The 21,092-nt window shown below is 38.9% G+C and overlaps 1 protein-coding gene across 2 annotated transcripts; it reads left to right on the forward strand.

The window, feature by feature from the left end:
• Positions 1 to 2,008: 2,008 nt before the first annotated feature.
• LOC113046321 (progestin and adipoQ receptor family member 4-like) lies at positions 2,009 to 13,981 on the forward strand. Of its 2 annotated transcripts, XM_026207217.1 has the most exons (4): positions 2,009 to 3,707; positions 10,744 to 10,962; positions 12,822 to 13,284; positions 13,446 to 13,981. In XM_026207217.1, exons 1-3 carry the CDS (start codon positions 3,542 to 3,544, stop codon positions 13,253 to 13,255), a joined length of 819 nt encoding a protein of 272 aa, XP_026063002.1. In that variant the 5' UTR covers positions 2,009 to 3,541; the 3' UTR covers positions 13,256 to 13,284; positions 13,446 to 13,981. The 2 variants fall into 2 exon arrangements, with proteins under 2 accessions (XP_026063002.1, XP_026063000.1); XM_026207215.1 differs by having other exon boundaries at positions 12,822 to 13,981.
• Positions 13,982 to 21,092: the final 7,111 nt, after the last annotated feature.

Consider the following 21,092-nt stretch of genomic DNA (forward strand, 5'->3'; position numbering starts at 1 on the left):
AGCCTCTGCAATGGACAGGTACAAGAACATTCACACTTTGGTGGTCACTGACTCATCATGTGTGAAAAAATGTGTAAAAGGGTGGAATGTGTGTGAAAATATGTTGCTTGACATCAAGGGATGTGGTTTAACTTCAGCAAAGCAGATAGATGATGTATGCATGATATCTTAAAAAATATGACACATTAAGTTCCTTTACCATAATTGGATAAACAGTTGCAATGAATCTTCAACATAGAAATGGAGACATTCACATAATGATATGCAGATGTCAAACTCTAAACATAGATGTTTGTCACTTAAAACAGCCCTTTCAGGTGGAAGTTTTTCTACTTGTTTTTAAAGCTCTACATTGTACTGCTGACTCAAATCTGTAAATAATGCAAACAGTATTATTGTATGCATGATGCATGTTATTAAGCTAAATTGACTGCAAACATATAAGGCAAACTGTATATATTTGTTTGTGTCATTTCTCCATTTTTAACATTATTACCTCAGTTCACTAGTTTGTTTTAAAGTAAGTGTCACAAATACAATGACTTGTTTGCAGATTTAATCAAAAGAGGTCACAGGCCCAGATGTTGCTAAAGATTGTGGTCTGCATGGTTTGGTCAGGGCATCATGACTCAAACTTTTCACATCAGTGGTTGGAAATTTTAATTTAGGCATGTGATATTTTGTTTTGCTTTAGTAACATGGATATTAAAATACTAAATAAATTAATAGATTTTGAACTGCATACATAGTCATACTGTTGATGAACAACGCTAAAATAAATGTGCAAGGAAACAAAATACATTATATGAATTAGAAACTCTTTAGCAAACAACTTGAAACTTAAGCATGTGAACAGCTTTACTGAATCTTTTATTCAATCGCCTAAAACAGATTTATGCTAGAATGTATTTTCACTTAAAAGTTAAAGGCTCGTTATACAGAATAAAAGGCATACAGAAAACTTAAAACTCATTGATTGTCATCATGCCATCTGCAGTTGGAGACAGGGGTCTGCAGTGTCCCACACGTGTGCTTGTTGGCGTTATGCTTTAGTGAAAGGAAGTCCGACTAATTTTCTGCAAATCGTTTTTTTTAACTGATCGTCTCAAAGAGTGATGGGTGGTGTTGGCGCAGTGGATAAGACACATGGCTTTGGTGTGGGAGACCCGGGTTCGAATCCACTGCTAGACACCAATGTGTCCCTGAGCAAGACACTTAACCCCTAGTTGCTCCAGAGGCGTGCGACCTCTGACATATATAGCAGTTGTAAGTCGCTTTGGATAAAAGCGTCAGCTAAATGAATAAATGTAATGTAAATGTAAAGAACCGGTTAAAATCAGCGATTAATTTACGTCATCACCATGTGGTTTCTGGCGTCATGGCAAGTTATACATTTCAACAGCCAAAGCTAACCTATAGGTGTAGATTTCTGTTTATTATGCTTTTTATTACGCTAATTGTGTTTTAATTCATGTTGGTATTAATTTCATGTGTCCAATTTAGCTGCAGGTATGATCAGCGCTTTAAACCAAAATTAAAGAATCTAAATATCATTTGCATTTACAATAAACTGATACTAAAATTCCTTTAAATATCCTTTCTGAATCTTAATGTAATGTCTAGTAGGGCTAAACTGTCAAAATCAAATACTCAGTATAGGCTACAATCCAAATCGACTCATTACGAATCAGACTCGATTCGTAAGAGAATCATTTAGTTCGAATTATGAACGATTCGTTCAAACTCGACTTTGTTCAACAAATTCCATTGGAAAGTTCCGACTCGTTCAGAATCGGATATCTCTACTTTTGAGTTATCATTATTAAAAAATAATAATAATAAAGACACAATGGGTGTCAAATAGACTATTTTGATGTCATCTTTATATATATATATATACATATATTAATGGAAAAAAATATCTAAAGGGCACAAATTGAAACCATCCTGTCCTCGTGCCACCCCCAGCTCGTCCCAGTTGGTCCAGACTGGATTAGAAGGCTGCAGCATCAGCGGACAATAAGAAGAGAAGGCCGGGCAGCTGCGCCCCTCCAGCAGCCGCATGTTCCCGCACACCGGTAACAGTTAGCCCGTGAGAAAAGCGCCGCTGAATGTAGGAGATATTCACCTTTTGTGGCTTAGCCGCTTATCAAAAACGGATCTCCTCACCAGAGCGCTCGTTTAAAATTCTGCTGGCTGAAATCACTGCAAGCTAGCAGCAACATCACTTGGCAGTAGGCTACAGGGGAGACGTGTTCCTGTGAGCTGAGCTGACCACCACGTACATTCCTCCGTTCGCTGGATGACAAATGCCAAGCCTACGGATGGATATTTTAGTCGGAGCGGGGGGGATCACAGGAATGCGCGTGCCGCTGTTTGGGAAAAACTGGTTGTGATGTTTAACTGCTGCTAAGACATTGACTGTGAATCTAGTGTGTTCTTGCAGTTGGCACAATCAAGGTGAAGGCAGCTAGCCCATTAGCTCTCGAGCTATCCGGGTAGTGGGACAGGGAACAGAAAACGCATTGAATGGGTTTGATATCGTTATTGTTCAAATGAAAAAGCAAAGCACATGATAAGCGTGCACACTTTTTCTTTGCAAGCTGCACTTCCTTATTGGACAATAGTGCTTGTCACTGAAAAAGGAGCGGATGCCAGGGGATGCTTGATAGTATTCTGGGGGAAACTTGACATATCTATGAGAATTTTATTATAGAGCTTTTTTCCCTTTTACATCCGCTGAATATTTTAATATTAACCCCCCTGTCATATTAGTGAGTGACTACTCATGATCGGTGCCAAGCAATATTGTCCTATCATCACTACATTAAACTCGTACTGGCAGCCTATTTCTTTACCCTCAAAATACACCTGCTTCGTTCAGGTCCTTTAAATTGAGTCTTCTATCAGGTTCTTGCAAACACATGGGTCTTACAGAGCGCTGGTAGCTTAAATCATAGTGGATGCCGATGCTCTGGACGGACAGATGATGATGGTGATGATTCATTCACACACTACGGGAATATGAGGAAGTTACTCTCGGCTTGACCGAGCACACGGCTCCGCGTTCACGAAATCCATGCTATTCCCGATGATTAAATTATTACTCGGCGGCTATTTGATGATCAGCAAACGAAAGCCACCTCTCCTCGGGTTGCCTGTGAAGTCGAGCTGACAGAAGCTGGTAGGGTTTGTTTGAAAGGCTGGAGCAGGGTGTGACCGCACTTCGTTTAAATGTTACATGCCGCACTGAGCGAAGCTCACTATGAACGCATCTTGGAATTTCTACGTCAATCCGTGCGGATGACGCCGCCACCGCCAACGTTCGAAAACAAAACGTCGCTGAGGCAAAAGTTCCTTTTTCAAATTCTTTCGGCCAAAGAGAAGGTCTGTTAGCCATGTAGCTGGCTGCACATGACGGGCTGGACTTCTCCGACTAATGTCTAGGGTGTCGAATATTTTTTTTTAGTCTGTGTTGTGCGTGGAAGTGTAGATGTATAGTGCAGTTATTTTAGCTTCGTCGTGACTGTTTCTAGTTGCTATGGCATTTTTAAACGGCCCCAGACTGCTGGACTGGGGAAACTCTCCTCCACACTTACAGTTCAACAAATATGTCCTGACTGGCTATAGACCCATCTCCTCCGTCCAGGAGTGTATCAAGAGTCTCTTCTATCTGCACAATGAGCTGGGGAACATCTACACACACGGTGAGTGAGAGAGCCTATTGCTTCAAAGAGGAAGCTGACAGTGCCCTCTCTCTTTATGTGCTTTTGTTACATGTCACCAGCTTCATTTTTTGTGTCATTTTTAAAACTTTTTTATATACTTATAATAAATCATTATTAATGAATTGCATTACTTCAATCATGTCCGTATGAGTTTTGCCCATCCTGGCTACTTAGGTCTTACCAGTATTTGCATTTGTATTATCCATTTATAGCTATAGTCTAAACCCCATTTAAATTATCAGTGTTGCTCTACCACCAGACACAGGAAATGGTTAATATTTCCTACTTGAGCACTGTGTGTTGTAACTGCAACTTACTAGCTCTTTCAGGAAACTACATGTTAATGGAAAAAATAAATAAAATAAAAAATAAATTATCTACATTCATGTTGGTCTAAACACATAAGACTTTCTTCTGAGGAAAGTTGTCCAGTCTCTTTCATGCAGCAACATTTTCCTCATTCATTGTCAAGCCTCAAAAGTCTCAAGTGTGCCATGTGAACTCGATACTATTTGCTGGGTTAGAGCTACATGACAGTGATGAAACTATGATGACAGAATTGTCTTCTTTTTTTTTTTTTTTTTTTGAAAAACCATCCATTTAAATTATTATACATCTACTCCATGAAATGCAAAGTTCTGCATCTTTTACTGAACTCTCCATCCCATTTTGTTGCTGTGTACGTCACTATGCCCATAATTAATTGTTTGTCAATAACAAAAGGAGTTATCTTTTTAAGTAAAATATCACATATGCAGTGAGCAGTAGTTGCCAAGAGGAGATATAAAAACGTAAAATCAGGCATAAAGGTCAACTCCAAAGGAATTTCCGGTCGTAAACATGTAGGCTAAATTGCAGTCCTGTGTGGAATCAGCAAGCTGGGTCATGTGGTTGCCTGCAGGTATACTGTCTTACATACAGTACACTTTCCTTCCAAGAAACTGTCTTGTGGACTGGTAAAACATTGTTGGTACTACTTTATATTGTTTTGATACCAAATGACACACTCAAGGTCCGTGCACTGAGTTCAAAATTTTTAATGCGTTTTTTAATGTTCGTCATGGTAAAGATTTGTCACGCACCAAAACATATATGAAAACACATACAATTTAACCTGATCTGGAATTTTTTTGTGACGGACAATGTTTTGGACGAGAATTTCAGACTCTGTAAGGACCTGCAGCGTGCAAGGTTTCTGTGTGTGACAAATTTTTAGGATGATGAATACGAAAATGTGCATACGCATAAGAACATTTTGGACTCCATGTACAAGGACCTTCACACCGATGTGCATTGCTGAAAACCTAAGAAGAACGAGTGCATCTGTGCACTGCACTCTCAAAGTGTGTTCTCAAGCCAACGCTGTGGTTCAGAGTATGTTCAAGAGTGTTCTGGCCCACTGTAGTCAAGTAAGCAGAAATTAGAGATTTGAAATGAATGACACAGCTTAACCTGACCCGAAAGATGACTTTGCTGTAGGGAGCTGCACCAGGTTGCCTTTTTCGAAGAGGAAATAAAGAGGCATTTATTCTCTATTAATTATAGATTTAAATAAATATAAATTCTTTATAAATAAGTAATCTAACCTAACTCTGTGTGTACTATTTGGATTGGTAAAATACTTTTGGAGTTTGTAAGACTAGGTGACAACAAAGACTAATGAATAGGCCTGTCGCAGTAATCAATATATTGACTTTTCGTGCAATATATGTACATGACCTCAATCATTTTTGATGACGCAATGTATTGCACATTATATGTCATCATGTTTGGTACATTCCAATTCTGCCTGTGTTTTTTGCAGCTTCTCGTACACAACTTGGTATAGTCATGAGGTGCTAGTTTAAATAAAAAAAAAAATGAGTATACAAAAAAGGTTTCATCTGCAGATATGGTCTTGTTTAGGAACCTGTGCCTTTGTGCATAGACATCTGACTGCTGAGAAGTGATTGTGTTTTTCAACTTGTGTGTTGCAACAGTGTGCACCCTTAATTTACAGAGACAAGAAGGTCAGGGTAAAATTTGTAGATTGAAAAATCTCCATTCTTTGTGCATTTTATCCTTTGTATCCTTTGCACTTTTTGTTAGAAAATGATTATTTACTTTTTATTCAGTTTTTTTTTATTTATTTCCATGATCTGAATATTCAAGAAATTTGGAACTGTGTAGGCCCTCTTTTTTTATGCGTTACATTGTATATTCAGTGGCATAAAATAAATGTCTTTAAATTACAATAATATAGCTTATCGCATTTATTTCTAGGGCAATATATCGCACAACAAAAAAAATTGTTATCGTGACAAGCCTACTGTTGAATGAAAATCTATTGTGCATATTGTCAATTTGTTTTTGGTTTTTACATACGGCGATTTCCATTCTTGCATTTGAACGCTATACTGAGGTGCATGCTCCCTTCACTGTGTTTGCTTTGTGCTCAAGTATTTGTGTTTGACTTTGCATGTTATGTATGCACAATTGTATGGCATGTTTGCACGCCATGTCTTCAGAGCAACACTTGATGTACTTCATATCCACCTGTAACATCTGCTGTTTGAAACTGCTCTTTTCAGTTTCTGACTATGACTTGTAATCATTACTAGTCTTTTTCTGGTCTAACTACTTTAGATGTTTTTTGGCCTGTGGGCTTCTTTAAACCACATGCTGTTTTTCTAAAGGCCACTAATCGGCTATGATCTGACTGCAAACTTCTGCATAAATCGATTGATACTTGCACATAAACCACAGAATTGGTCAAAACACAGTTCACTCAGTAATGGAGAAAAATGTATCCCCATGCTGTCGAAAGACAAAAGTTATTTTAAGAAATGTCTCTCTTTTCTTGTTGTCCACACAATAAATTTAAAGGGGTCATATGATGTGATTAATTTTTTTAGATCTGATCTGTAAAGTTGCAAAGACTAAAGTCTCAAATCCAAAGAGATATTCTTTATAAAAGTTAAGACACGTCCACGTCCACCTAAAACGGCTCATTTAAACACGCCCCCACATGTTTACATCACTCTGTGGGAAGATATGCAAAAACGGTGCCCAAATGTTCACACAAAGAAAGAAGGTGTACCGTTTATTATCACTGTTGTCGCAGGTGCCATTTCGAGCATTAATTAGACCATGAGCTTTGTAAAAATCGACGCATTTCAGAAGGCAGGGCATAGAGGTGAAACAGTAATGTACATTATGTGGAAAATAATGTTTTTTTTTAACCTTAAACCACATAAACACATTTCATTATAGAGGTGCTCCGATCACGATCGGCCGATCGTTAATGCGCATCTCATCAGTAAAGCCGGTTTTCTAATCACCGGTTAATTCCATCAGGTGCGTGATTTCACATAGAGCAGCTGTTACTACACAGAGCCATTGTTAACTGAGAAGATGCGCCTAAAACGCTGAAAATTAACATGATTTGCGCATCTTCTCTATTAACAACTGCTCTGTGTAGTAACAGCTACTCTTTGTGAAATAACGCACCTGATGGAATTAACCGCTGATTAGAAAACCGGCTTTACTGACGAGATGCGCATAACGATCGGCCGATCGTGATCGGAGCACCCCTATTTCATTACACCAAATACACAAAATAATGTTCCTTTTAGCAACATCATATGACCCTTTAAAGGTGCTGTAGGGAACTTTTGTAAAAAAAATATTTTTTACATATTTATTAAACCTGTCATTATGTCCTGACAGTAGAATATGAAACAGATAATCTGTGAAAAAATCAAGCTCCTCTGGCTCCTCCCAGTGGTCCTATTGCCATTTGCAGAAAGTCATGCGCTCCCGGTAAAAAACAACCAATCAGAGCTGCGGTCCGTAACTTTGTTTGTGTTCAAAATGTAGAAAAGTTTATATAATAAGCGAGTACAGCATGAATCCATTTTCCAAACCGTGTTTTTAGCTTGTCCTGAATCACTAGGGTACACCTATAATAAGTGTTTATATTCAGACTATTTTAGATTGCTTCGGGGGTACCGCGGCGGAGTAACCCAGTACCTTTGTGATTCTTCATAGACATAAACAGAGAGAAGTAGTTCCAGCTACGATGTTCTTCCGCAAGACGCAAGCAGTTCTGTTTATTAACCGCTAGAGCGTCAAAAGTTCCCTACCGCAGCTTTAAGCGGGACTCAACATCAAAAACATCATAGAGGTTTGGGATGACATAAGGGTAAGAAATTATGATAGAATCTTATTTTGGGTGCTTTGTCATGCTTTGTTAAATGATGATTATTAGATGATTTTTTATTTTATTTTGTCAAGTCGAAATTATGACAAAGTCATATTCAGGATATGAAAAGTCTAAATTATGACAAATAGAGAATTTTTACATCATAGTTATGACTTTACATCTCTGGTCATAATTATGATTTGCATTAGTTTGTCTTATATGGTGGATTTTTTTTTTTTTTTACCTGATTAAGATGAATCATGTTACACTGGGGGAATGACAGGGGCTTAGAGAGAATAAGATTTTCACAAACAAGAAGACCGTCCAACAGTTTTTTCATGTACTTCTTTGAGTCACTGGTAAAAATTAGGGGTTTGCACAAAAAGTAGAATTGTCAATCTGTCATTATTATTGGAAAAATAAGATAGAGATATTGTCTTTTAAAATTCTGGCAGTTTAATGCCTACAAAAATGGCTGGTAAGGGACTACAATGAGCTTCTCCCGGGTCCATTATGTCACAAAACTTGATAACCAATAGAAATAGAGAAGGGGAAGAGAAAACGACTGAGGTGCCCTTGAGCAAGGCATTAAATGTGACTGAAAGTATTGTCTCTATCATTAAATAAATTAAGTTGAAAGAAAAAAGTATTTTGTCATCTTTAAAATTTAAGGCTGTGGGGTAACATTTGATTATGATTATTGATCCAAGTTAAAAATAAATAAATAAAAATCCTAGTTGCTTGATTGAATGATTTAGGTTGACTGGACTAGAAAATAGTAGTAGGTCTCTGCAGAGCAAAAGCGGGCGTTTATTACCATGTGGGTGTTTTGAAACTGCTGGGTGTTTCTAAATCATGCAATCTAAATGATCCCCCTTACCCAACTCCACCCCTAAACCTAACATCACTATGGCGTCAACCAGTCAGGTATCATGGTGTAAAAACACCCTTATCTGGTAACTCCCATTACTTTCCTGCAGAGACCTATACTTGTGGCTCTAGAGGCATTTTAGCGAATCACAACACACTGACCCTGCTGACCAATCTCAGCCCATCGCGTATTTCAGAGGGAGGGGCTTCATAATAACAGGAAATAATCGATTTTAATGATTTGTTTTTAAAAACAAAGCATGAATACATGTTAGACTGCACCTCATAAACACAATCAATCCTAGAAAAAAAAATAAAACCAGTAAACCACCCCTTTAAATGCAGGGAATCCATGATAAATCTTAAGTAGGCTATGCAAAAAAAAAAAAAAGTAAGTTATAATAACTTAAAGTGAAGTGACATTCAGCCAAGTATGGTGACCCATACTCAGAATTTGTGCTCTGCATTTAACCCATCTGAAATGCACACACACAGAGCAGTGAACACACACACACACACTGTGAGCACACACCCAGAGCAGTGGGCAGCCATTTATGCTGCGGCGCCCGGGGAGCAGTTGGGGATTCGATGCCTTGCTCAAGGGCACCTAAGTCATGGTATTGAAGGTGGAGAGAGAACTGTACATGCACTCCCTCCACCCACAATTCCGTCCGGCCCGAGACTAGAACTCACAACCCTTCGATTGGGAGTCCAACCCTCTAACCATTAGGCCACGACTTCCCCATGCTCTAAAATGCTCCCTAAAATGCTCTGGGATGCGCTGAGGAGTGTGTTAGTAAGTTTATTGTCACAGAGAATGTTATCATCTGTTTTGAATCACTTTGATCAAAACAATCTTACAAAGTGGAATTACTTTTGATCAAATGAATCAGTGAAACGGAGTTATAATATCACCACCACAATGAGAAATCACATGAAATCCAAACGCACCAGTCGACTGATGAAAGATGAAACCGCAGTCCATTGCAGCTGTGCCCCGAGTGAGCTAAGAAGAGAGCTCATCTGATAGCGAATAGATCTTGAGACATATTTAAATTTCCATGAGGGAGAATTCATTAATAACAGAAAACACACTGCGCTGTGTGTCTCCGGAACGTCTGCGTGGCGCGTGTTCTTTATTGTTATCAGACTGAGGAGCCAACTTTCACCCGGGCATGTGGATATGATTGTTTTTTTCATCATTAACATGATGAGAAAAAATAAAAATATAAACATGATAAACGTAGGCCGACTCGAGAATAAGTTCTGTACAGTAATGATCACTGTCTGCTTTATTATTTCCGTTTGCTCTGCTTGAGCTTGAATGCTTTTGTTCAATTTATTTTTTTATTACTTTTATTATTATTATTCATTTTTTATTTTTATTTTTGCAAACATTTTCAGTTAAAAGAAAAACTTGAGATAAAATGTAATGGCTAATCATGAGTTTGTTCAGAAATGGTGTCAAAAACTTGATTATAAAAAAAAAAAATTATAAAGTAAATCAAGTTTTTACCGTTAAGTATCATGTAAATAAACGAATATTCGAATATTCGTTTTTTTTTAATGAGCCCAAGTATTCGAATATAGTATTTTTGGAAAATGCCCATCTCTACAAAGCCACTGACTGTCATTTAATGCTAAAGACTTTTAAAGATCTTTGTTTTAGTGTGTAGTTTGCATTTTTGCAGCTGCTGCTAAAATTAGCACAGCAAAGCAACTGAGACCCTCTTTGCTGGGCCGTTCCCTGTGCCTCCATTAATCCATGTGTTCTTTAGTCTGCTTTAAACTCAAGGGACACAATAAAACACAGCAGGGCTTGTCTGAGCATAATGCCAAATAACCACCTTCTCGCTCTCTTCACAGGCCTTGTGTGTTTCAACAGCACTTCAACTACGTCTTCTGTATACAGTGACTCTCCTGAGCCTCTTTATCTTATCGTTTCTTTGTCTTCTCTTTTAGGAATCCCTCTGCTCTGTTTCCTGGTGCTGCTCCCCCTCAACATCCCTTGGTCACAGATCAGCGCGATGTGGCTTGGCGTTGTGCACTTCCTAGCCTGCCTGTCACCGCAGCTGGGCTCAGTGGTCTACCACCTCTTCATGAACCATAAGGGCGGCGAGCCTGTCTACCAAACCTTGCTCACGCTAGATATGTGTGGAATCTGCATGATCAACACGCTAGGTCAGCATCTCAAACTGCTGTCAGATTAACCCGAGCGCTATATCACATTATCTCTCAGTACATCTTTTTGATTCTGTTCTGTTTTCCTCTGTGGATTTAGGTTTTTTTTTTCTCCGGCCACCCCACATTCGATATTTTTTATAGGTTGTTCATACCTAATGAGGTCACCTGATAAAGTGACGTGTCATTACATAATTTTAGCGGTGCACACTAAAACAGGCTTTATTGCATTAGAGACGTGTGTCACAGCGGCCCAGTGAATAAGTAAAATATGCATTTCCTTTATATACAGTATGTAGTTATCATTCAGGCTGTTGCAACATTTTGCCAAAGGAGAAGTGTTGTACAAGAAAACAGTGTTGTAACTGAGAAAATAAAGGAGCAAAAGAGATATGGACATGAATCTATTAAAGCGCCTTACAACATGACAGTCTTCTCTGTTCACATCTAAAGCAGCAGTGACAAGCTGTTTCACAGCACTTCCACTGTCTCTTGCTTGGCTTGTTTGATAAAGATGTGTATGCTCGTATGGTCACGGCTCGTATCATGTGCGAGGAATTAGGAGCCGAGCAGAGTGCCTTATGAGCACTTCCCGACCTCCCGATCATTTTTAAACATGTCTTCGTGAGCGCTGTATGATGTTTCTAGCAGTGTGTACCATGCTTTTTAACTATCTCTCTCTCTCTCTCTCTCACTCACACACACACAGGCATATGTAGTTTACAGGGACTCTCCATAGACGTAACGGTTTTCAAACTCTATATTCTATCCCCATGCACTACCTCTATCCATCATGTAAAAATGCATGTTTCAAATTTCAATTACACACCGTTTAGTATTTTTTAAGCCATTTGGTTTACGGGGGCACAGGAAGTGTGATATACATTGTAATACCCCTGTCCTTGGTGGGATGTCGTGGCCTAGTGGTTAGAGAGTTTGACTCCTAACCCTAGGGTTGTGGGTTCAAATCTTGGGCTGGCAATACCACGACTTAGGTGCCCTTGAGCAAGGCACTGAACCCCCAACTGCTCCCCAGGCGCCGCAGCATAAATGGCTGCCCACTGCTCCAGGTGTGTGTTCACAGTTCGTGTGTGCACAATGGATGGGTTAAATGCAGAGCATGAATTCTGAGTATGGGTCACCATACTTGGCTGAATGTCACGTCACTCATTATAGATATTTGTGTCCCCATAAACCATATACAAGAACACACACACACACTACGGTGACCAGACATCCCGGTTTTCTGTTGCTGAAAACTAACCTGTATGTGTAGGAAACAGTCACGGCTCGTATCAATATTTTATATGCAGTTATGAAAGAGGGAGAGCATTTATATAAGGTGCGTTCGACTTGAAGCAGCACTGCACAGAATTATCACTGTATGACATCAAAGTACCGCGAGAGCGATTCGAATGCATTGGATCCATGTGCTCTCTTATCGCTCTCACAGTACTTTAATGTCATACAGTGATCCTTCTGTGCAGCGCTTCTTCAAGTTGAACGCGCCTATCAACTTCATGCGATTGCTTTCGGAAATTGGCAGGTTGTAAAATCGTGCCGTGTATCACCTTGTCCATACGATTTTCCGATAAACTCACTCGTGAGGTGTGCATGGACATACGATCTTCAGACCATCCTAATTTGCACCGTGTATGCCTGCCTTAAGTGGCTGTTGTAATTGTATCACTCTAGTGATTACAGTGGATAGCTGTACACACGCATTTGTTGCTGCCATAAAGCAATCTCCCCTTTTTTGTAGATTTTTGTTCCCGCCTGAATGATGTGAGCGGTACAGTTGCATTTTCGGCAACAAAAGGTATTCATCATAGTAACACTGTGTTTTGGTTCACTCACAGGAGCTCTGCCCATCGTGTACAGCACTCTTCTCTGCTACCCCTTCACCCGCACAGTGGCTCTGCTGATATACATCCTGCTCTCCAGTTACGCCATCTACTGTGCCATCACAGCACGCAGCAGAGTGCGGCGTCTGCGTTCCTTCGCCTGGCAGGCACTTTTCCGCTTCTCGTTTTTCCTCCTGCGCTGGATAGGTTTGGGCGGAGGGAGTCCCTCCTCACTACGTCACTTTCTCACCATGGATGCACTCGCGGTGTTGGGCGGTGTCATCAATATCACACGAATCCCCGAGCGGTTCCGCCCGGGCCTGTTTGACTACTGGTGCAACAGCCATCAGATCATGCATGTGCTGGTGGTAGTGTCAATACTGTACCTACACTGGGGGGTGCGGGACGACTTAATATGGATCAACACGTATCACTGTCCATCAGACTGACAGTGGCCCCTGCCAGTCTGGAATCAAGGGTAATAAGGCGTGAGGACCTCTTTTAGTAATAACATGTTTGGGAATGCGATGTAATTGGGCAAATAATGGTTTGGGGTCGGGGGAGGTTGTTGTGCTTTGTATATAACTGTGTGCACGGAAGTCTATAAGAAGTGTTTTACATGTTTTTTTTTTTTTTTAGGAGACACCAGTGCCAGCTTTGACACACATGCTTGTTTGTGCCATCAGTAGCCAGAATGTACATATCCGTGTTTGTATAAACATTGGCTGTGCATGGCACTGTTTAGACCTGCTAGCTCAAACAAAGCTCATTTGTTTTTTGGTTTGGAGACCTACACATTTTATAGGCACACACACACACACACACACACACATATGGGGTCTGACGTTATTTGATGTCATATGTTCACCAGCATTTAAAGCATTTATAACCACTAAATTTAGTTGCAGTTGAATAGTGAAAGACATGATTGAGCCCTTAAATGATTGGGTCTCAAAAAGCAAGGTTTAACATATCACATAATCAAAAATTTGTTGCAAAAAATAGCATGACTTTTGTGAAAACTAATTATGGTTTGTCTCTTCTCAATTTTGCTGGTGATACAAACAAAGACCAATGGTGCAGAAATGATGTATGCACCACCAAATTTCAACGTATTACTCTATTGCAGACTATGCAGCATATCAAATGTAACATCAGTGCTAACACCACACACATACACACAGCAACATTTACTGGAAATACTTGAGTTGACTTTACTTGTTATATCACACTCTTTTTGTTGTTGTTCTTTTTTTTTGTGCCGTCTCCCTTTGTTCAGGTCCATATTTTTCACAGTCTCACCCTGATACCTGTAAGTGAAGGGTGAAGGGGTCATTCCTTGGTTTGCTCATTGCCTTGAGCTTTATATTTTTACTGGGTGGTTAAAGTTGCTGAGTGCCTGTTTTATGTCTTAGTGCCCTCTGTGACTTTGATCATGTTTGTTATATATTCAGTACCTGTGACTTTAATAATACCTGGGCAACATTTTACCCTACCTGCAGAAGATATTTTCTCTGCTGTGCTGCCGAAAAGTCAGTTCAGCCTTGTACACTTATGGTTTTAATATCCTAATCTGTAGTTTGAAAGATTGGATTTTGTACCTCTCTAAATTAGATTTAATTACTTTCTGACTTTTAACCTCAATTATCTATGTAACCTTGGATTCAAGACGAGGCAAATTATTTTCTTAATGGCGTGCTGTTTGGACAAAGGCTTTAATTCTCTGCTGGCCATCTTCACCCACTGCGCACCTGAAGTTCCCGCTCCTCAGATGTGGCAGATGAATATTAGACCAAATTAATGATTATCTAAATCCCTAGTAATAGGATGAACTTGACTGAATATAATTCATAATGGCCCCTTTGATTTTTAAGAAAAGTTGCCAAAAGACTTTAGCTTTAACAGAGCTGTTTGCAGTTGCTAAACCTTTATATCTACTTTAGAGTGTGATTCATGCAAACTAAACCAGTTCGTAATGCAGATTGCACTATGGAGATGGTCACATTGTTCCAAATGGGCTGTATTATGCAGTTTTGCACATTTGGATTTGTTACCTTAGCACACTTATGCACTACTAAGCGGAACAAACCAAGGATGACTCTTCTAGCCCTTCCAACCTCACTAGTCTTAAAGAACAACAAACAAACATCACGATGTGATAGATTCACTGACACTATCGCAATGTAGCTTTTAGAATAAACATCAGTGAGGTCTGTCGTTCATTTCAATTACCTTCACTCTGTGTCATAGCCATTATATTTATTATATTTAAGATTAAGCTTTAACGTTTGGCAATGTTTGAAGATTATTTATTTTAATACTACTACTACTACTGTTTTTATTTTTATGATTATTTTTTTATATATAAATTATTTGAACCAGGTGGGGATCACACATCTTTACACAACCAGAATACTCTAATATCCTCTAGCAGAGATCAGATCTATTAGTGTAGAATCAGTGCATGTTAGGTCGAAGGTTGCTCAGATGTATCTGACAAACTCTTACACATACTCAATGCCAAATTAAATGTTTGGTGGCCTCAGTTGTCCAGCCCTGATCTTAGAAGACCAGAGTGGTTTTAAAAACAAACCACACCACAAGTCCCTCGGAACAGGGAAGGTTTACCCCAACCCCTTTAATGCTATTAAATGACAAACATTTGACTCTGAAATCAAGTGGTGCATGTAAATACTAGTAAACCAATCCCCTTAAAACACAACATGCAATTGCTAATGCTTGTGCAATGCAACCCCTGACATATGTGCTTAATGTGCAGTAACAGAGCTTATGCATCAAATATATATTTGTCTTCAGAAATTGAATGAAATCACATGAGCAGCCCAGAGGCAATACAAACATATCGAGTAATTAACTGCACTGTTTATTAATTTTTTACCAAAAGGGCTTTGGATCAAAGTGAAAACCAGTTAAGAACTTTAAAGTCCATATAGGTAACGTAAATACCTGTATGAAGACTGTATATGCATAAAATGCAAGTGGCATTTTTATATATTCATATTAATATATAGTGAAAAAATGTTATAGAAAAATATATTGAATGTTAATATATTTCGTCTGAGAGAGTGACACTCAATAAGGATTGTCCGATTTAATCTCAAAGGCATTAAAGATTTGATCATTCTGTAACTGTAAAAAGCAAAAATTGCGACATCACAATGACAGACCTGGCAGGAGAGTTAACAATGCTATTAGATTATTTAGTAGGGTTAACGCCATAATAATACGTCTGTACTACTTTGATGTCATTATGTCTTTAACATGGTCGTTGGTTTTTAAACTGTTGGCGAAATCTCTTTTTTTACATTCAGAATAGTACAGAGATGTTTTGGTTTGGGGTCCTGATATGTTATTACCTCTGAAACCCACTGGATAACTATGCATAATCGAAATATGTACATATATATACACAAACACGTTTGTACATGTCAATTTCAAAAACAAGATGTTTTACCAGTCCTGAAAAGAAACAGCTCTGTGTGTTCACACCAACGTGTTTTGCTCAGACCATGCCATCCTGGGGTTTCCTCTTCTCAGGGTGCCCTGTCAGTGCTCACTTGCACTGAGTGACCTCAACAACTGATTTTGGGCCAGTTTTCTTTTAATCCTGTTAGGTCTTCTTTGCTTGTCCTGGTTAAAATCGAGGACTGACTGATAAGTTGTATGTTTTTAAGGGCAAAGGTCGCGATGGCTTATCAGTCATCAGGCATTTGGACTGTGCATCCTTCAAGATGCATAATGCCTTTATGGGGCCGAATGTGTCCAAAAATGCTGATCAAGAATTTGTTTATTCATGTAGTCAGTTAGGTGATGTGAGAATGTGAAGAGCATGTTACAGTGAGCCCTCAAGGAAATGGATTGCATTATAACCCATGTTTTAGAGGAGGAACAAGAATGATATTCTCATGGATGATGTTCTCCTGTCTGTATATTCTAATGTCCTGTGGTATAAATATTATGACATGATGTATGAACATATAATAACTTTGTTTTCTTAGTATGCAGGTGCTGGATAGCCTGTTAATGATCTTTTAAAAACTCATCATTGGTTACATTTTGCATTATTATGATAATGGATATATTGTTATTATTACTATTATTCTGAGATGGGTAACTACTATCAATGATAGTCTTAATTTAAGTATAAAGGCTGAGAATACTAATGCACATAGGAAGACAGGAAGTCTCTGAAAGATCTGTCGGGTTTTTTTTTGTTTCCACTGCTTGTGTCTTTGTTGAATTTGGTTGTTTGGCATCATCTGGTGGCCACAGCGCTCTATAGACAACATAAATGATGTTCAGTTAAACCATGTTGACTTTCTGGATGAAGCCATTCACAAGTCACGCACTGAGCCTTATTGGCCATGTATATTTTTCTATTTTTATTTTTGTTTTGTTTTGTTTTATTATGTGTCCTAAACTAATTTATTGCAAAATTTACTATAAATTTAATTTTACATAAACATTTCTTGTTGTAAATGGTTTTATCTACAAGCGTGTGTCTCTGTTGGTTTGTTTTAAGGGCCTATATTTCTCTCTCAGTCGATTTGTGTGTCCACAGTTATATTTGTTCACACAATACAGATCTTCCAAACCCCATGGTCTCCTGCAGCGATTGTGCAATAAATTGAGGTTTATATTTTTAAATTGTCTCTTTTGCCTTTCTTTATTTCCTAAATGATTTGAAATATGCCTTTATATTTTGACCTTCGCTTTAGGTAACTCATGTTTGCCTAATTATTCTTACAGGTGTGGTGAAGTCCTTGTGTGACTGTGGGTGTCAAGTTTAAATACATATATATATATATATATATATATATATATATATATACAGTGGGTACGGAAAGTATTAAGACTCCCTTAAATTTTTAAATATTGCAGCCATTTCCTAAAATCTTAAAAATGTCCTAAAAAGTTATTTTTTTCCCCTCATTAATGTACACACAGCACCCCATATTGACAGAAAAACACAGAATTGTTGACATTTTTGCAGATTTATTAAAAAAGGAAAACTGAAATATCACATGGTCCTAAGTATTCAGGCCCTTTGCTGTGAGGCTCATATATTAACTCACATACCGTCCATTTCTTCTGATCATCCTTCAATTTGTTCTACACCTTCATTTGAGTCCAGCTGTGTTTGATTATACTGACGACTTGATTAGGAAAGCCACACACCTGTCTACATAAGACCTTACAGCTCACAGTGCATGTCAGAGCAAATGAGAATCATGAGGTCAAAAGAACTGCCTGAAGAGCTCAGAGACAGAATTGTGGGAAGGCAAATATTTGGCCAAGGTTACAAAAAAAATTCTGCTGCACTTAAGGTTCTTAAGAGCACAGTGGCCTCCATAATCCAATTTCCCAAAATTTTTTGTAACCTTGGCCAAATATGTGCCTTCCCACAATTCTTTCCCTGAGCTCTTCAGGCAGTTCCTTTGACCTCATGATTCTCAGAACCCTTCCTAGAGCTGGCCGTCCGGCCAAACTGAGCTATCGGGGGAGAAGAGCCTTGGTGAGAGAGGTAAAGAACCCAAATATCACTATGGCTGAGCTCCAGAGTTGCAGTCGGGAGATGGGAGAAAGTTGTAGAAAGTCAACCATCACTGCAGCCTTCCACCAGTCAGGGCTTTATGGCAGAGGCCCGACGGAAACCTCTCCTCAGTGCAAGACACATGAAAGCCCCCTTGGAGTTTGCTAAAACACACCTGAAGGATTCTCTGATCTAATGAGACCAAGATAGAACTTTTTGGCCTTAATTCTAAGTGGTATGTGTGGAGAAAACCAGGCACTGCTCATCACCTGTCCAACACAGTCCTAACAGTGAAGCATCATGCTGTGGGGGTGTTTTTCAGCTGCAGGGACAGGATGACTGGTTGTAATCGAGGGAAAGATGAATCAAGTACAGCCAAGTACAGGGATATCTTGGAAGAAAACCTTCTCAAGAGTGCTCAGGACCTCAGACTGGGCCAAAGGTTAACCTTCCAACAATACAATGACCCTAAGCACACAGCTAAAATAACGAAGAAGTGGATTCACAACAACTCTGTGACTGTTCTTGAATGGCCCAGCCAGAGCCCTGACTTAAACCCAATTGAGCATCTCTGGAGAGACCTGAAAATGGCTGTCCACCAACGTTTACCATCCAACCTGACAGAACTGGAGAGGATCTGCAAGGAGGAATGGCAGAGGATCCCCAAATCCTGGTGTGAAAAACTTGTTGCATCTTTCCCAAAAAGACTCATGGCTGTATTAGATCAAAAGGTTGCTTCACTAAATATTGAGCAAAGGGTCTGAATACTTAGGACCATGTGATTTTTCCTTTTTCCTTTTTTAATAAAGTACAAAAATGTCAATAATTGTGTTGTTCTGTCAGTATGGGGTGCTGTGTGTACATTTAAAGGTGCCATATGCAAAAATTGAGGTAAAAATATCCATAACATGACCTACACGCATCAAAAGAATGAGAAGAAATAAGGGCGATGATGTCATTAAAAAAATGTCAAGTTATAGTGCTGCAGAGATATCAACCTTAATTAGCATTAGCATTACTAGCCCCGGCCCGACAGGTGTCGTAATACCAGTTTCGGCCATGGGAGGCGGTATGCGGGCAACATAACCACCAGCCAACCTGCAATACACGAATAACTTGCGCGGCTTGTGGGCATGCCTGCACCTGATGTCAATCATGTGGAAAGTACAGCCCAGTACTTCATTTCAGTTCAGGGAAGAGAGAGAAGGGATGTCTCAAGCCCTTGGCAAGAGACCACCACCCGCTACAGGGAAACAACCGTGCTCTGAATCACAAATCAAATCCGATAAGAATAGGAGCCGAACCAGAGTAAACATCGGCACTGCTTTTAATCGCTGGAGACAACTGATGGACCTGAAAGAAATGAGGTTCTACTCCGAACTTGCAACATTTCTTTTGGATTGGTAAATTAGATGCTGTTAGTATTTCGCTAGAAGGTTGTTTTATATGTTTGTGTATATGTTTTCGGCAAGTTATAACATAGAAATGTATCGAAGGCTGTTCGATAAACGTGCTAATGTTAGCGATGGCTAACCGTAGCTGCGTTTGATAATTAGCTAGCTATAACTTAACGTTACCCATTTTATTATTTCATAACTAACCTGCTCTGTCTAGTCTGTTGGTCTCCGTGTCCTCTTTGCTTCGTGGTTTTTCTGTGCGTGAAAAAATTGATGTGTGGCGTGAAAGCGTGTGAAAAGAGTCAATTGTATGTGTCTCACGGTGAATGCTTGAGGGTTGGCACATTAGTTCCCAAGCAGAATAAAGGACAGGTTGATTATTGCTGTTTAGTGTTTGTATTAATCTATGATGTGTCCCTGTTTGCGTACAGGGACATAAAAATAAATTAAAAGTGATACGTGGACCAAGGATTTCTGAGATTGTTCATTTGAAGTAAAGGATCCTAATATTTTGTCCACAACAATATTTAATGAGGTTAACTTATAACTCCTTGTGGTTAGTCTCCACGAGATCAACAAGCTTGTTTGCTTTGCGGCCGCTATAAATACAAAATAAGCATTTGATCTACGTTAGAGCGTCTGAGCGCTCACAAATCTTTCTGCAGCGTCGTGAGCAGAGCGGCAAGAGCGATTTTTGATGCTGCAGACGCCGGCGATGTGAATGCACAGTTAGGCTTCGGTTATGGCTGTAGTGTTGTTGTGAAAGTAGGGGCGGAGCATAGAGACTATGCCATTTCTTGTTTGTTACTCTAGAGTAGACCAATTCACTTTATTGAGGCATACTGCCCCCATCTGGTATGGAATGTGGAGTATGACTTGATTTTTTTGCCAAACATTACAGATGGCACCTTTAATGAGGAAAAAAATGAACTTAAATGATTTTAGCAAATGGCTGCAATATAACAAAGAGTGGAAATTTTAAGGGGGTCTGAATACTTTCCGTACCCACTGTATATATAACTCTGCTTATTAAATCTGTCACTTTTGAGAAATTGACCCTAACACTTATAACTATAGAGTTAATAGATATAAATATACAAATATATAAAATTTATTTATATGATTGGAGTTCAACTGAAAGTAAAAGTGAGGAAAAAAAGAAGAATATATAATAGTTTATTTTATGAATTATTTAGGCCTAATAAATAAAATCATCAAACCCAAATATCGGTAAACTAGTTACCACCAAACTACATATTATAAAAATATGACAAAACATAATAAATTAACCTCTTTCAAACAGTATAAGTAGCTTTCACAATATATATTTGAGAT

This window comes from Carassius auratus, chromosome 3, assembly GCF_003368295.1.
Source record: "Carassius auratus strain Wakin chromosome 3, ASM336829v1, whole genome shotgun sequence".
Lineage (NCBI taxonomy): Eukaryota > Metazoa > Chordata > Actinopteri > Cypriniformes > Cyprinidae > Carassius > Carassius auratus.